Source organism: Myotis davidii, unplaced genomic scaffold (genome assembly GCF_000327345.1).
Source record: "Myotis davidii unplaced genomic scaffold, ASM32734v1 scaffold111, whole genome shotgun sequence".
In the NCBI taxonomy this organism is placed as follows: domain Eukaryota; kingdom Metazoa; phylum Chordata; class Mammalia; order Chiroptera; family Vespertilionidae; genus Myotis; species Myotis davidii.
Window position 1 is genome coordinate 3,317,822 of NW_006284347.1, and position 18,237 is coordinate 3,336,058.

Genomic DNA, 18,237 nt, shown 5'->3' on the forward strand with positions numbered 1-18,237 from the left:
TGTGTGTGTGTATGTGTGTGTGTGTATGTGTGTGTGTGTGTGTGTGTGTGTGTGTGTGTGTGTATCACATCATCTTTATCCAGTTGTCTGTTGATGGATATTTAGGTTGCTTCCATATCTGGTCTATTGTAAATAATGCAACAATGAACAGAGGGATGCATGTATCTTTCTGAATTAGTATTTTTTATTTATTCAGATAAATACCCAGAAGTGGAACTGATGGGTCATAAGATAGTTCTGTTTTTACATTTTTTGAGGAACCGCCATACTTTTCCATAGTGGCTGCACCAATTTACATTCCCACCAACAGTTACACAAGGGTTCCCTTTCCCCCATATCCTCACCAACATTTGTTGTTTGTTGATTTATTGATGCTAGCCATTTTGACAGGTGTGAATTTCAAAGTTTTTAATCTTAAAGATATTCTGAAACTATTTGACAAGACTAGATTATATGAGTTATTCTACATTTATTATTGTGACCCTTTCATTGATGCATTTAATACTGCATTTTGCATAGTTTCTTGTACCTTTTTAGAAATTTCCTAATTCTTTGAATTTCTCTTATTCTCCAAGCTATTTATCTAAACGTATATGGAATCAATACAAAAGGCAGTTTTGTTAATTTTTATAATGCTTATTCTGCATGGTGACTTAGAAATCATGTTTGATTATCATTTAAGGTTTTGTATGTGAGAACATTTGGAAACATTCTTAGCAATTCTCATTTGTCATAATTAGGGTGAGGAACATGACAGATGGGCAGTGCATTTTGATTCTCAGTCCCAGCTGTCCTCTCGGTCAACATACAAACAACCAGACTACTTCTGTATCTCCCCGGACCCCCAGGAGCTGGCTGATGTCAGCAGTGTTTATACACCTACAACTGGAAGCCAGATTGAACCTTTAGAAGAGGAGTATATAGCAAAACCTGTAAGAGGTGCAGCAATCCCAAACAGTCAAAAAACAAAGTAAGTTTATACTTCAATATTTATTGATGTTTTAAAAAGTATGCTTTTTTAGGACTTATTATATTTATAGTATTTCAGTTGATATTCTATTTCAGGTTTGGTATTTTTCTGTAAAGTAGAAATGATTATAGATATATTCCAAACAAAAATGATTTAGTATCTTGTTAAATTCATATTTTGGTGGTTTTAAATAGCTAATGTATCTATCTTGCCAGCTTTCTCCGTTCTATGACTGCTCTCTTGGACCCAGCTCAAATTGAAGAACGAGACAGGCGGCGACAAAAACAGTTAGAACATCAGGTATTGCATTGTAAAGTACTGTTCTTTGCCTTATTTATGGCCAATAGATACCTAAGTAAATGGAAATTAAAAATTCATTTTAAACTTACAGCATTGGCCCTGTCCAATCCCTTGATCAATCTAATCCCTACTCCAACTGGCATTATATTAGGTTTATACTCATAGTATAGCTACCTGCTTTCCAGAAGGGAAGATTTTTAAAAATATGTTTTTATTGATGTTAGACACAGAGGAAGACAGAGGGGGAGGGAGAGAGAAACATCGATAGGCTGCCTCCTATATGTCTTCTACTGAGGATCAAGCCCGCAACCCGGGCATCTGCCTTTCCTGGGAATCAAACCAGTAACATCTTGGTATATGGGATGATGCTCAACCAACTGAACCATACTGGCTGGCAGAAGGGAAGAATTTTTTTTTAAGCAGGAGAAAAGCATATCGATAGATTTATTTATTTATTTATAATATATCTTTTATTGATGATACTATTACAGATATCTACCATTTTCCTCCTCCCAGCCCCTCCCCACACCCCCAGGTCTTCACTACTCTATTGCCTGTGTCCATGCATATCAATATCTATAAAAGGTTAATATGTTAGGTGTCCCTCTGGCTATGAAGTGTACCGACCACCAGGGGTAGACACTCAATGCAGGAGCTGCTGTGACGTGCACTGGTCATTTACAAAGAGACGGCACCACAGACCTGGTGCCGACAAAGTAATACTCGGCTTCCCCGAAGTGGGACACAGGCCCTGCCACCACCCTGGAGTGACAGCCCACCAAATCGCAGCCAATGCTGCCAAGACTCCATGGCACAAAATGCGGCCCACAGCCTGGAAACAGTGGCTGTGGGCACTGGGTAGTGACATAATGTAGCAACGCCCATCTTCCTCTCCCTAGTGACAGGCCATCTTACCTAATAGACAAACATGTAAATTGACCGTCCCTCCAATACGCTCACCAGCGAATCAGGAGAGTATGCAAATTAACCCAACAAAGATGGTGGTTAATTTGCATACACAGGTATGGAGCGAAGATTGCAGGCTCCGGCCAGAGCAGCAAAGACTGAAGGCTGAAGAGGCTTCGCTTCTTGGCTGCAGCTGGAACGAAGGCCTGGGTCCCGGGTGCCAGAGGAAAACTGGTGACAGCAGCCAGGGGAAGGAAGGCCTATTGCATGAATCTCTTCATGCAACGGGTCTCTAATTTAACAATAATCGGCACCATGGACCTGGCACCCACAAAGCAACACTTGGCTTCCCCCAAGTGGGACACAGCCCCACCACCACCTGGAGCGACACCCCACCAAATTGCAGCTGACTCTGCCAAGACCCGATGGTGCAAAATATGACCCCCAGCCCAGCTCAGCCGGGAAATAGCCGCTGTGGGCACCGGGTAATGACCTCATGTAGCAATGCCCAGCTTCTTATCCCTAGTGACTAGCCTCCTTGCAGTTTCTTCAGCCCAGGAACACGACTTGTATAATAGCCAGGTGGAAACATTTTACACTTTAATCAAATATCTGTGAAGCGTTTTCACATGTCTCATCTCATTTGATCCTCACAGAAGGCCTGGAGTAGGTAGATAGGAAACTCGGTGGAATCCTATTTTCATTAGCCAGAAAACGGAGATTTAGAAACTTGACCCAACTGAAAAGAAGTAAGAAATGGTGGACCTTGAAAATGACTTCAGGTTTTCTGACTGCGCAGAACATAGTCAAACACTGCTGCAGTTAAGTATTTTACTCTTTGTTCTCCCTGCGTGATCTACAATAATAATCTTTGTGTTGATATTTACTGCTGTGTTGCTAACAATTACCTGAAAGAGAAGTTGGGGTGCTTCACTGGGCTGGAAAAAGTTTAGCTAAATCAGAAAGCAGGTCTAATTAAGCAAGTTTATTTTATATATATAAGAGGCTTAGTTGACTCCCGCATGCATGATACAGACAAAGCTCTCACTGGCGCCAATCACACATGTGTTTCAATCTGTCATTTGTTGATCATGAATTTGGTTGACACTTATGTTATAAAGGGCAAATAGCGATATTAAAATATTCTAATTAATTTCCTTTTGATGTGCACAAATTCGTGCACTGGGCCACTAGTAAGTATATAAGTTCTTTGGTTTATCTCTTCTCTTTGGGTCTTATTTTGTTAATCAATTCATTTTGTTCATTAGATTCCACAAATAAGTGAGATCATGTGATATTTGCCTTTCTCAGATTGGCTTAATATTTTGAGAAGATTTTTAATATATAGATTGCATATATGAAATGGTACTAAATCTTAAGTTAATATTGGATATTTTTAGTTCTCCTGAATTCCGTCAGGATGAGAATTACTTTCTGTATATGGATAAACTTAATTGTTTTGGTGTTTGGTTTAGAAACACCAAAGCAAATGCATCCTGGGTTTTTTTAAGTTTGTGGCAGTGATTTATATGATTATTTATGTCTAGAAAGCCATCTCTGCTCAGGTAGAAGAAAAGCGTAGGAAGAAGCAGTTGCAAGAAGAGCAAAGAAAGAAGGAAGAACAAGAAGAGGAGCTTCGCTTAGCACGGGAACGAGAAGAGATGCAGAAACAGTATGAAGAAGACATACTTAAGCAAAAACAAAAGGAAGTAGGTATTTATATTCTAACTGTAATATTTTAGAGTAAAAGTGGATGTGTTCTTAAAGTAAAAATAACCGAAAGTTAAACATTTTCATTTCTTTTGAAATTGTGAAGCTTTATGGGGAAACATTAAAGATTTGCATAAAGAAAGTTATGAAAGTTAAGGAGCATTCTGGAGAAGGTTTTATTTCAAATGATTAGTGACTAGTTCACAAATGCTATATTGCTTGGGGTTTTTTCTCCATTAAGAAGGAAATCAAGATGAGTTGTTATAGCACAAAACAAAAATTATCCACGTGCTTGATCTTGAAATGTTTTCTAAGTGATTTTTAATATATTAATGTTCTAGAAATGTTAAGAAAATGATTGGCCTTTTTGTCTGTATTCTCTGGTGAATAGGAGCATATATATGTAGAGTGATTGACAGGGATTGATAATACAGTTTGTTGCTATGTTAGAGGTTTCCTCTGTGCTAATTAGGGCCTTTTAAAAAGACTAGATATCAAAAAAATAAATATGTGAAAATAAAAAGAGTAGATATCTGGTTGGCTTGGAGAATTGCTATATTAAATGGTACAGACAGTATAGGTGTGGTGGTGTCAAGCTGAGTTGACAAAGAGCAACTCACACATTGACATTAATTACCAAAGATTCTTGAGGTTTACAAAGTAGAACATAGAGCACTTTCTTTGGAGTAGGGAGGTGGGGCTGAAAGCCAACATTTCTTGCCTTTTGCACTTGCAACCTTCAAAATTAGTGAAGGGACACATGGTCTGGGTTCTGATTTCATTATGTTGAATAGACTGAGTCAACTACTATGAAATAGTTAACTATGTGTTGTTTTTTTCATATATAACTATATACATGAAAAAAATGAAAGTATCTTTTGCTTGAATTGCAATAAATGCCCATAAGATTTGTGTTTTACCTCTTAGTAATCTATTTTCAATCGTAATAGAATTCTGATGGAATTGACCATTGGTTTAGAAACTTTGAAAGCTTTATTAGTATAAATTGAATGTAAACTAGTTCTTATATTTGTGGTCTAACGAAGCTGTAGAAAAAGTTTAAACTTCTGGTCAAGATGTTGGAGTAGGTAAATGTGCTCATCTCCTCCCACGATTACATCCAAATTACAGCTAAACTGCAGAACAACTATCATTGATTATCACCTGAAGTCTAGCTGAACAGAAGTCTTATAACTAAGGATATACAGAAGAAGCCAGGTGGAGACTGGTAGGAAGCACAGAGATGTGGATCTGGCTGTTTCCACACCTGCATGTAGTGGTTAAAAACTGAGAGGGATGTCTCAGCTGCAGAGGTCCCCCTGAGGAGCGAGGAGTCCCAGTTCCGTAGCAGGCTCCCCAGCCCAGGGTTCCATTGCCGGGAAGAGAAGTCCCCCTTAACTTTGACTTCAAAACCAGTAGAGATTGTGGAGTAAGATGGAGGTGTCCTGGAGTGCACAGACTTGCTGACAGTCACTCACTCTGATCTTAAGCTCTGGGGCACAATTTGAAAAGCTCAGTGGACATATGGAGTAGAACTGAATTGTCTGGCTTCAGGCCAAGGGTTGTATGGTCAGCTTTCTCCTAGACTTAAGTGCTGGCAGAGCCATTGTTTCTTTGTTGTGCCCAACCCAAACCCAGCCTGCAGGCTTAAGCGATGCCAGATCTGACTATTCATCATTCTGGCTAATAGCAGTCATCCCATCTGTTGATTCCCTGATACCCTGCCCCACCCAACTTTTGGGCCCACCCAAGTTGCTTCCAGTGGCTTTTCCATACAAACAGCCTGTCTTAGCTCATGCCTCAGACAGTCTTGAAATCTCAAGGGTTCACAAACTCCAGATAAGTAACATCGGGCCTCAGTGTGTTCTGTATCTCTTGCTAGGCAGCCCCAACTCTGGCACTAGTGGCAGCTTGCCTCAGTTCACAGCTTACCTCTCCCACGTACCACCAAGCCCAGCATCAATGGCAACCATCTTCAGATCACTTTGTCTTATACCAAGTGGCCCCGGGCAGGGCATAGGCAGTAGCCTACCTTGGCTGCACCAGAGCCTCTCCTAAGATGCTCCAGAACAAATACACCCAGTGCCAGCTTCAGACCACACCAGAGTACCACCCAATCACCTCCACAAAGGATACACTGAAACGGTAGACTCTGCAGGCACCAGAGCCTTGATAAAATTAGGGTAAATCCCTGCACAAAGAGTTCCTGTGCTGTAAACAAGGCCCGCCTTCACAACCAGTCAGCCTGAGGGTCAGTTCCACAGAACACATAACCCACACATAGGACCAGGTAGATTGAGCCAGTCAGTACCATAGGACACCTATTACATAAGGCCACTGTACTAAGACTGGGAGACATAGCAGTTCTACATAATACATATAAATAAATGCAAGAAGGCAGGTAAATAAGGAGACTAAGAACCATGCCCCAAATGAAAGAACAGAACAAAACACCAGAAAACTAATTAAATAAAATAGAGACATACAGTCTACCAGATGTAGAGTTCAAAACACTGGTTATAAGGCTGATCAATGAAATTCAGGGAAGAATGAATAGTTAGATTATCTCAGTGAGAACTTCAACAAAGAGATAGGAAACATAAAAATGGAGATAGAAAATATAAAAAAAGAGCCAATCAGATGTGCAGAATACAATGACTGAAATGAAGAATATATTCAAGGGAATCAACAGTAGTTTAAATGAAGCAGAGATTTGGAAGATAAAGTAACAGAAAATCAGTCAGAACAGCAACAAGAAAAAAAATCCCCCAAAATGAGGCTACATTAAGGGGTCTCTGGGACTACTTCAATCATACTAACATTCTTAACACAGGAGTACTAGAAGGGGAAGAGAGAGCAAGGAACTGGAAATCTATTTAAAGAAATAATGATGGGAAATTTTCCTAAACTGGTGAAGAATATAGACATACAAGCCCAGGAAACACTGAGTCCTAAACAAGATGAACCCAAAGAGGACCACACCAAGACACATCATAATTAAAATGTCAAAGGTTAAAGACAAAGAGAATCTTAAAATCAGCAAGACAAAATCAGTTAATTACGTACAAAGGAGCTACCACAAACTGTCAGCTGATTTCTCAAGAAACCTGGTAGGCCAGAAGGGATTGGTATGAAATATTTAAAGTGATGAAAAGCAAGGACCTACAACGAAGATTACTTTATCTAGCAAAGCTATCATTTAGAATCAAAGGACAATTAAAGAGCTTGCCAGATGAGAAAAGGCTAAAGGCATTCATCATCAAACCAGTATTACAAGAAATGTTCAAGGGACATCGAACATTTGTAATTCAAAAGACAAAAACTAAAAATATAAAACATACCTACCAATAGTTACTTTAAATGAAAATCAATTAAATGCTTCAAATGAAAGAAATAGGGTGACTGAATGGATAAGAAAACAAGACCCATACATATACTATATACAGGAGACCCGCTTCAGCTAGGAAGACACAGACTGAAAATAAAGCAATGAAAAAAGATATTTCATGCACTGGAAACAGCAAAAAAACTGGAGTAGCAATATTTATATCAGACAAAATAGACTATAAAACAAAGGCTATAGCAAGAGACAAAGAAGGACCCAGCAATTCCACTTCTGGGTATTTATCTGAAGAAACCCCAAACACTGATTCATGAAGACATATATATCCCTATGCTCATTGCAACATTATTTACAGCAGCCAAGATATGGAATTAAACTAAGTGTTCATTAATAGACAAATGTGTAAAACAGGTGGTACATATGTACAATGGAATATTACTAAGTCACAAATAAAGAATGGAATCTTGCCATCTCCAACAACATGGAATTGATGTAGAGGGAATTATGCTAAATGAAGTGAGTGAGTTAGAGGAAGGTCAATACCATGATTTCACTTGCATGTGGAATCTAAAAACCAAAATAAACAACACATAGAGAGACTCATAGATAAAGAGATAATTTTGATGGTTTGGCAGATGGAGGGGAGGGTTAGGTGAGAAAGGGGAATGGTTTAAGATGTGCAAATTGCCAGTCATAAAAACAGTCATGGGGCGCCGAAACCGGTTTGGCTCAGTGGATAGAGCGTCGGCCTGCGGACTGAAAGGTCCCAGGTTCGATTCCGGTCAAGGGCATGTACATGGGTTGCGGGCACATCCCCAGTGGGGAGTGTGCAGGAGGCAGCTGATCGATGTTTCTCTCTCATCGATGTTTCTAACTATCTCTCTCCCTTCCTCTCTGTAAAAAAATCAATAAAATATATTTTTTAAAAAAAACAGTCATGGGGATGTAAAGTACAGCAGCGGGAATATGGTCAATAATAATGTAATGTCTATGTGGTGTCAGATGGGTAGGTACTACTAGACTTGTTGGTATGTTGTAAGTATATAAATGTCTAGTCACTATGTTGTACTCCTGAAAGTAATATAATATTGTATGTCAACTGTAATTGAAAAATAGCCTGGCCAGTGTGCCTTAATGGTTGAGCGTTGACCTATGAACCAGGAGGTCACGGTTCGATTCCTGGTCAGGGCATATGCCTGAGTTGTGGGCTCTATTCCCCATGGGGGTCATGCGGGAGGCGGCCAATCAGTGATTCTCTCTCACTGATGTTTCTAGCTCTCTTTCTCCCTTCCTTTCTGAAATCAATAATAATAATTAAAAAAAATTAAAATTGTATAAACCAACACCAAAAATGACAAAAACCCAATGGAAGAATGAGCAAAAGTCTGGAACAGGTACTTTACCACTTTACAGAAGAAAAACAGCCAGTGAATATTTAAAAAGTAGCTCAGTCCCATTTGTTATCAGTGAAATGTAAATTAAAACCACAATGAAATGCCATTTTATATCTACCAGAGTGGCTAAAATTAAAGACTGACTGCTTAAAAAAAAAAAAAGATATTAAAATGTAAGCTACCAAAGGGAAGGAATTTTCTCTGTTGACTCTTCTAGTATCTTGAATACAACTGGGTACATCGTAGGAGCTTAGAAAATATCTACTGAGAGAGAATATTCAAGTTTGTATGTGTTTCGTAATTTACTTAATACATTTTTTACTTTAATATTGATAGGAAATTATAACTGTCAAGACAAATGAACTCTTCCAGACAATGCAGAGAGCACAGGAGCTGGCACAGAGACTAAAACAAGAACAGAGAATCCGAGAATTGGCTCAAAAGGGACATGACACTTCTAGATTGATTAAAAATCTTGGCGGTAAATACTTAACTAGAATTTTATTTGTAATATTTTTTGAAGTTGATTTTAAATAATTGACTATTTTTAATACTTTATTTACAACTAATAATTAAATATTTTAAAAAGAATTTTAGACCTTGAACTAATGTATCTTTATAATACGTATTTTATTTGGGAAATTGTCTTAAGAGTACAACTAAATAATAATATACTTTTCATCTATGTTTTTTTATTTTTCTCAGAGTATGTAAAGTGAATATTTTGTACCTATTTTTATTGAGACATCTATTGAGTAGTCTCCCTATATTCAAGAAGGGATTAGAATGCAGGTAACTTTTTATAAGAAACATTAGGCTAGCCCTTCTAAATTATTTTGCATTGTTCATATGGATTAATTAAAGACTTGCGCATAGTTACTGCTACTCATAATTTCTATTAATATTCCTGGACTATTATGTTATCACAAAATTTATTTCTCTTCCATTTGATACAGTTCAAGTGGAATTTAATGAATCTACTAAGAACATTTCAAATTCAAGACATGGCTTGGATGAAGTCAGTGTTAAAATGAACACCTGTATCAATTCTACGAACTCTCCTAAGAAGGATACTGGTGTGCAAACAGGTATTTGTTTAGAAATTGTTATTTGGTTTAAATTTTACTTAAGATTAAAGTCATAATTGTAATTAAATTCAAGTAATTTAAAGTTTAATAATTTAAGGAATTCAAAGTTTTTGGTAAGTTAAAAAGGAAAAGGATCTCCTGGTTTTTCAGTTCTTTATAACAATTTTATTGAGATATAATCCCATAGTATAAAATGAAACCTTTTTATAAACTAGTGTTTTTTAAGGAGTACAGTTTTTGTATTGAGTTGTATAACCATCATCACAATGAATTTTAGAACATTTTTATCACTCTAAAAAGAAACCCAGTACCCATCAGCAGTCATACCATTTCCTCCCTCCTCTCCATGTCTAGGCAACCACTAATCTACTTTCTAGCTCTAGATTTGCCTATTCCAGACATTTCATATAATGGGAATCATACCTAATGTGTGGTCTTTTTGTGTCTGAATTTTTTTTTTCACTTTATCATAATGTTTTAAGGTTCATCCATGTTGTGTTATGGGTTAATACTTCATTTTCTTTTATTACTGAATAATATTCATTTTATGAATTTCCTACAATTTGTTTATTCCTTCATTAGTTGATGGGCATTTGGGTTACTTCTAATTTTGGCTATTCTGAGTATGCTGCTATGAACATTCATGTGCAAGTTATTATGTAGAGATATACTTGCAGGTGTCTTGGGAGAGATGAATAGCATTGCTAAGCCATATAGTAACTGTATGTTTAGCATTTTGAGGAACTATCAAACTGTTTTCCAGAATACTTGTACCATTTTATATTTCCACATCTGCAGTGTATGAGGGTTCCAATTACTCTATATTTTCGTTCACAATTATAATTGTGAACTAATGATATTGAGTAACTAATTATGTTGAGCATGTTTTTACATGCTCATTTAAAACTTCTACATAGTAATAAGGTAATATCCATGTTAGGTGGGTACCATTATCATAGGTCTTCATGCTTACATGAATTATTTCAGGCCTCTACCTATCTATCTCAAAAATCGTTTTTTCTGTTTTTAAAATAACTTTTTGCTCTCTTTACCTTTTTTTTCAATTGAGGTATTATTGACATGTATATTAGTTTCAGGTGTACAACATCATGATTTAAAAATTTTATATTTTTGAAATGATCACCACAAAAACATTTAGCACCATAGTTAAAACTTTTTCTTTTCATGAGATCTTTTAAGATTTATGCTTTTAGCAACTTGCAAATATTCAATATAGTATTTTTAATACAATTGACCATTGAACAACATGGGTTTGAATTGAACTGGTCTAGTTATATGTGGGTTTTTTCTAATTGACCTGTGTAGCTCCATTGATCCACACAGTTTCAAACCTGTGTTGTTCAAGGGTTACTCTGCTGCCAGAAATCTGAATATGCAGGACCAACTGAAGTTATATGTGTATTTTCAATTTTGCTGGAAGTTGATGCCTCTAACCTTCACACTGCTGAATGGTCAGCTGTAGTTACCATGATGTAAGTTATGTCTCCATGTCTTATTGTATAGCTGGTAGCTTGTTTGTTTTGACCTTTCTTTCACCCACTTCCTCTACCACACCAACTGTTCTCTATATCTATGCGTTTGTTTTTTTGTTTCCACATATAAGTAAGATTATTAGTATATGGTATTTGTCTTTCTCTGTCTGACTTATTTCACGTAGCATAATGTCCTCAGGGTCCATCCATGTTGACTCAAATATTAAGATTTCATTTTTTTATGGCAGAATAATATTCCATTGTGTGTATGAGTATTGTATGTATTCATACTAAATTTCCTCATTCATTCATTCATGGACACTTAAGTTGCTTCCCTATCTTAGCTATCTATATATATAACAGCCTAAGCAACTGAACAACCGGTTGACTGCAGCCACTTCCCCTCCTTAGACGCTCCATAAGGATGAAATAAAAGCGGCTGCCATATGGCTCCCAACAACCGGTGCTAAGGTCAGCGGGATGGATCCAAATCCCAGGCTGGCAGGGGTGTCCCACTGCCCATCCAGAGGGCCAGAGCTTCCCCAGATCAGGACTGACTGGGCGTGAGCTGCAGCAGGCACAGTGGGGCCAGGTTGAGCAGGAGCGGCAGGAGGCATTGGATTGTCAGTTTCATCCTGATCCTCACAGGCCATGCTGAAGGACCCCACCTGTGCATGAATTTGTGCACAGGGCCTCTATACTAATAAAACGGTAATATGCTAATTAGACCAAATGTCTTTTGGACGTCCTCCCTGACAAAGCCAGGGGTGTGGCTGGCCTGAAAACTGCCGAGGGTCACACCCCCCAGTGGGGACCCCCACCCTGATTGGAGTGGCCGACCTGCAAACCACCCCAGGCCCGTCGCTCCGGCCGGCCCCGCCCCCCAGCGGGAACCCCCACTCCAATTGGCATGGCCGGCCGGAAAACTACCTGTGGCTTCTCGCCCAGGCCAGACCCCGCCCCCAGCAGGGACCCCCACCCCAATCCAGGGCCCCCTTTAGGGGAGGCCAGCAGACCTCCACCCATGCACCAGGCCTCTGTACTAATAAAAGGGTAATATGCGAATCGACTGGGACACCTTCTGGACATCCTTCCAGACAAAGCCTGCAAAGTGATCCTAACGGCAGAATGACTGCTAGACCAGTCACTGTGCGGCGCCCTAACCATTTCTTGGTTGTTTTCCTGGCCGGCAGTCTCCAATTGCCTGATGGCCAGCCACCCACAGCAAGGGTGGGTCCAGCAAGCAGGCGGGAACAGCCAACCTCTCGGTTCCTTCCCCCAGCCGTCAGGCACAGATCACCCAATAGCAAAATTGGAACCGGGGACTGGTGGTGGTGGTGGGCGGAGGCGGCTGTGAGCAGCTTGGGAAGATGGCCCTGATAGGCCAGGCCTAGGAATCGTACCTGCACACAAATTTCATGTGCTGGGCCTCTAGTATATACTAGGTGTACAGGTTAATAATGAGGATTTTGTAACTAAAGAAAACATGATAATTTCAAGGGAAACATCAAAAGTGCTTTATTCAAAGTAATGTCTATCGCTAGCTACACATTTCCTCATCTTTCAGGTAATTTGTAGATACCGTCCCAATAGAACTTTTCTTGTTTTGAGGCAAACCATTCAGAGACCCAATTTTCCACTTCTTCAAATGTTTTAAAGTGCTGCTCAGAAAGTACATGTGCCATCAATCAGAACAAGTGGTAATCTAAAGGAGCAATATCTGGTATATACCGTAGGTGGGTTAACACTTCCTAGGCAAGATCTTTTAACGTATCTTTAACTGGTTTTGAAGTGTGTGATGGTGCGTCATCATGAAGCAAAATTACTTTGCCGTGTCTTCTGGAACATTCAGGTCGTTTAATCATCAAAGCATGGTTCAAATTGATTATTTGTTGTTGGTAGCAATCAGTATCAACAGTTTCACCTCATTTTAGAAGCTCATAATACACCACCCCTTCCTGATCCCACCAAACACAGAGCATTGTCTTCTCTCAGAAGCAGTTTGGCCTTGCAGTTGATGTTGATGGTTGACCTGGATCAACCCATGATTTTTGTGCATTTGGGATTCTCAAATCCCCTTTTCATCGCCAGTCACAATTCACTTTTGTGCCATTGAAGCAACATTTTACTGATGACTTCTCAGTTTTCCATTTGTCTTTCGTTCAGTTCATGTGGCACCCATTTTCTTTCCTTTAAAATCTTTCCCATTGTTTGTACACTATTGGAAATTGTTTGCTGAGCAACATTTAATCCTTCTGCAAGTTGTTTTTGAGTTTGACACAAATCTTCATTCAATAATGCTTGTCATTGTTAGTCTTCAAAATTTTTTGGTTTACCTGGACGTTCTTTGTCTTTCATATCGAAATCATCACTTTTAAAGTGTTTAAACCAGTGTTCACAGTATCTTGAGATGGAGCATGTTCACCTTAACCTTCCCGAAATATTCAGCAGCACTTCTCTTCAAAATAATGAATTAAAACTTCCCACAAATGCTCTTTTTTTGGCATGAAATTCGACATTTTTAAGTGTAAAAATATCTATGATGTTAACACCTTCAGCAAATTTTACATAAGTAGTTTTGAAGCTTGTTGTCAATACAACAAAATAGCATTCATATCAAACCGCATATATATCAACATATGTGTTACTACACCTAGTAAATAAAAGCCTGTGTGACCATTTGGTCACTATGACACACACTGACCACCAGGGGCAGATGCTCAACGCAGGAGCTGCCCCCTGGCAGTCAGTGTGCGCTCCCACAGTGCGAGAGCCACTCAGCTGACGGATGAGTGGCAGACGCTGGGCTCATAGCTGGCGAGCACAGCTGCGACAGCGTGAGCCTCTCCTGCCTCTGTGGCATTGTCCTACTGAGTGACAGCAGGCGCAGCAGGGCCGGGATGAGTGGAGCGTTATGGCGCCCGGCCTAGCCTTGGGTTCCTCCCTGGCTGCCTGCTGCTTCACGCACTACTACGTTGTTGGGGGATGGTAGACTGCTGGTTTCAGCCCGATCTCCACAGGCCCTGGAGATTGGACAGAAACCGGTAGTCCAACATCCCCTAAGGCAGTGGTTCTCAACCATCTGGCCCTTTAAATACAGTTCCTCATGTTGTGACCCAACCATAAAGTTTTCGTTCCTACTTCATAACTGTATTGTTGCTGCTGTTATGAATCGTAAGGTATATATCTGATATGCAGGATGGTCTTAGGCGACCCCTGTGAAAGGGTCGTTTGACCGCCAAAGGGGTCACGACCCACAGGTTGAGAACCGCTGCCTTAAGGGGTCCTGGATTCTAAGAGGGTGCAGGCCAGGCTGAGAGACCCCACCATTGCATGAATCTGTGCACCGGGCCTCTAGTCTTGAATAAAAGTGGCGAGAGTGAGCAAACTTTGTCTTGTTCCTGTCTTAGAATAAGCTTTCAACTTTTCAGCATTGCATATGTTACCTCTGTTATGTTGAGGTACATTTCCTCTCTACTCACTTTGAGAGTTTTTATTATAAACTAGAGGCCAGTTCATGAAATTCATGCACTTGCGGGGGGGGGCGGGGTGTCCTTCAGACCGGACTGCACCATGCAGCAGTCTGGGAGCTCTCGGGGGATTTCCGACTGATGGCTTAGGCCCCCTCTCTGTGGGCCTAAGCTGTCAGTTGGACATTCTTTGCGTTGCCACGGAGGCGGGACAACCTCCTGCCATCGCTGCTGCGCTTGCCAGCCGTGAGCCCTGCCCAGGGCTTCTGGCTGAGTGGCACTCTGCCTATGGGAGCACACTGACCACCAGGGGGCAGTTCCTGTGTTGTCTGTCCCCTGGGGGTCTGTGCGCATATTGACAGGTTGTCCCGTTGTTCGGTCTATTTGCATATTAGCCTTTTATTATATAGGATGTAAGTTGAATTTTGTCAAATGCTTTTCTGCCTCTGTTGAGATGACCATATAATCTGTATTCTTTATTTATTAAAGTGGTATATCTCATTGATTGATTTGCATGTATTGAATCATCTTGTATCCCTGAAATAAATCAAACTTCCTCATGGTGTATAATTATTTTAATGTGTTGTTGAATTCACTTTAATATTTGCTGGTGATTTTTGCATGTGTGTTCATGAGGGATATTGGATTGTGATTATACTTTTCTGGTTTCAGTATCAGGGTAATACTCGTTTCATAAAATTAGCTTTGAAGCATTCCCTTATTCAATTTTTTTGTAAGGTATTGGTAATAATAATTCTTTGAATGTTTGGTATAACTTACTAGTGAAGCCATCTGGTTGTGGACTTGTTGGGAGGTTTTTGATTACTCATTCTCCTTACTCGTCTGGTTTAAGTAGTCTATTCATAATTTAGTCTTGTTAGATTTTATGTTGCTAGGAATTTATCCAGTATAGATTCTAAAATCTCTTGGTATATAATTTTTCATAGTCTTCTCATGATTCTTCACATTCCTGTGGTATCAGCTATAACATAGCTTTCATTTTTGATTTGAGATCTTTTTTCTTGGTGAATCTAGCTGAAGATTTGTCAATTTTATCTTTTCAAAGAACCAGCTCTTAGTTTCATTGATCTTTTCTATTGTCTTTTTAGTCTCTATTTTATTTCTGCTGTGTTATTTCCTAACGTCTAACTTTTTAAAAAATTCTTTGTTAGTTAAGGTATTACAAATGTGTCCTAATCCCCCCATTAAACCATCTCCCCCCCACCCCCCTCATGCTACGTCTACTAACTTTTTGTCATTTTTCTTTTTCTAATTCCTTACAGTATAGATTGAGATTTTTCTTGTTTCTTGATGTAGGCATTTATTGTGATGAACTTTCTTCTTGGAATTGCTGTTACTACATCTCATAACTTTCGGTTGTTGTATTTCCATTTTGTCTTAGGGTATTTTTTGAAATTTTTTTGATTTCTTCTTTGACCCACTGGTTATTGAGTGGCATGTTGTTTAATATCCACATGTTTGTGATTTTTCAGTTTCCTTCTAATTCATTTTTAGGTTCACACTATTGTGGTTGGAAAACAGTGTTTGGTATTATTTCAGTCTTCAAAAACTTATTGACCTGTTTTGTGTTCTTATGCATGATCTATCCTGGATAATATTCTGTGTGCACTCAAGAAAAATGTGCATTCTGTTGCTTTTGGTTGGGCTGTTTTGTATATATCTGTGAATTACATCTGGTCTAACATTTCATGTATGGTCAATATTTTCTTACTGATTTTCTGATGTAAGTGGGGGTATTAACATCTATTATTACATTGCTATTTCCCCCTTTATGTCTGTTAATAATTGCTTCATATATTTATGGATACATAAATATTTATACATTATATCCTCTTGTTCGATTGACCTTTTTATCATTATATAATGTCCTTCTTTTATCATCTCTTTTAGTTTGTGTGTGTCTTTACATCTGAAGTGAGTCTCTTAAAGTCCTCCCTTATCACATATTCACTTTACGCTCTGTTAACTTTGATTAACTGTGGTGCAAAAATTTTATATGAAAAATTCCAGAAAGAAACAATACATTTTTAATTGCATGCCATTCTGAGTGGTATGATGAAATCTTGTACTGTCCCACCTAGGACATGAATCATTCTTTTGTCCAGGAAACCTACTCTGAATTGGAAGAAATATTTTCTCATTAGTTATTTTGTTATCAGAGACATAGGTCAATGGAACAGAATAAAGAACCCTTTAGTTACTTGTAAATTTAAAATTCTAATCATAAGTTAAAGTCTTTGCAAGGTGGTTGTTCAATTGTTTATATAGTACAGCTGTGCTAGCTGAGCACATCACTTAATATTATAATTTAAGTAGTGGCATGGTGCACAGATTCTTGCACATTGAAAGGAAATTGGAAGAAATATTTTAATATCGCTATTCGCCCTTTCTCTATAGTAGAATGTCAGAGATGAAAGAAAATTAGTAAAATGTGTATGAAAATAATAAATTGATAAACATTATAATAACATAGACATGATATAAAAACATTGATAAAAACAGTGACTGATAAATTGATTAAACTTATTCTAATATCTCCCTGTATACCACATTAAGAGTAAAAACACTTTGAGTGCTTGACTAATTTCCCTTGTGATGAAGTATTTACAACTTTAATGTCACACACTGTTCGAACTTGAGAGAAAGCAACATTATAACTGACCATGTCCGAAAACTTGTTCAGGTAGGAATATTCCTACTCTGTCTAGATTGGCACCAGCGAGTGCTTTATATGTATCGCACACGCACAAGTCAACGTTTATTTTTAAATTGCCATTGCACGTCATATGTACCAGTCAGACGGACATACAATAGATAACTTAGCCATATATATATATTATTATATATATAATATAATAGTTAGATAGATAAAAAAATTTTCAGTATCTTTTTGAGTGGTGAAACTTTTCCTGTTTTTTAGAATGGAAAAAAGTGAAAGGTTGTATGTGATTCAGCAATGATCTGCAGGGAAAGCACAATGGTATGTGAGATATGAGATAAGGACTTAAACTAGTTAGCTGCCACACTATTTTGAATTTAAAAAGGCCCGTCACTTGAGTCTATAGATGCTTATGGCATATGAACGGTAAAAGAACATGAAATGCAACGTGACTTTATATCAACAGCAACATTTCCCTAAAAATTTGGTTCCAAGAGAGGAGTTCTTTTCCCCTAGCTTCTCTGGAATGAAAACTGAAGGATATTTTCCAGATCCTTTTATTTTTATGTACTTTGCTAATTTCAAACCAAGAAAACTTCACATCTCACAAGATATTTTTTAGTTGCTTTTGATGAAAAGTTTGTCAGTTACCGTTGATAGAAAAAAATGTAGACTTTTTCTCAGAAGTATACTTAAGTATATAATACTAGGGGCCCGGTGCATGAAATTCGTGCACTGGGTGTGTGTTGGCGGGGGGTGGTGCGGGGGGAGTGTCCCTCAGCCCAGTCTGCCCCCTCTCACACACTGGGAGCCCTCAGGCGTTGACCCCCATCACCCTCCAATCGCAGGATCAGCCCCTTGCCCAGGCCTGACCCCTCCGACC

At 38.7% G+C, this 18,237-nt stretch overlaps 1 protein-coding gene across 1 annotated transcript in view; it reads left to right on the forward strand.

Annotated features, from left to right (window-relative positions):
• Positions 1–18,237, forward strand: part of CCDC66 (coiled-coil domain containing 66) — a 56,606-nt gene that overhangs the window by 32,575 nt on the left and 5,794 nt on the right. Inside the window, exons 9-13 of the mRNA XM_006754683.2 lie at positions 741–970; positions 1,186–1,270; positions 3,724–3,885; positions 8,960–9,104; positions 9,580–9,711. Of these exons, the coding sequence (XP_006754746.1) occupies positions 741–970; positions 1,186–1,270; positions 3,724–3,885; positions 8,960–9,104; positions 9,580–9,711 (754 nt within the window). The remainder of the gene's footprint in view (positions 1–740; positions 971–1,185; positions 1,271–3,723; positions 3,886–8,959; positions 9,105–9,579; positions 9,712–18,237) is intronic.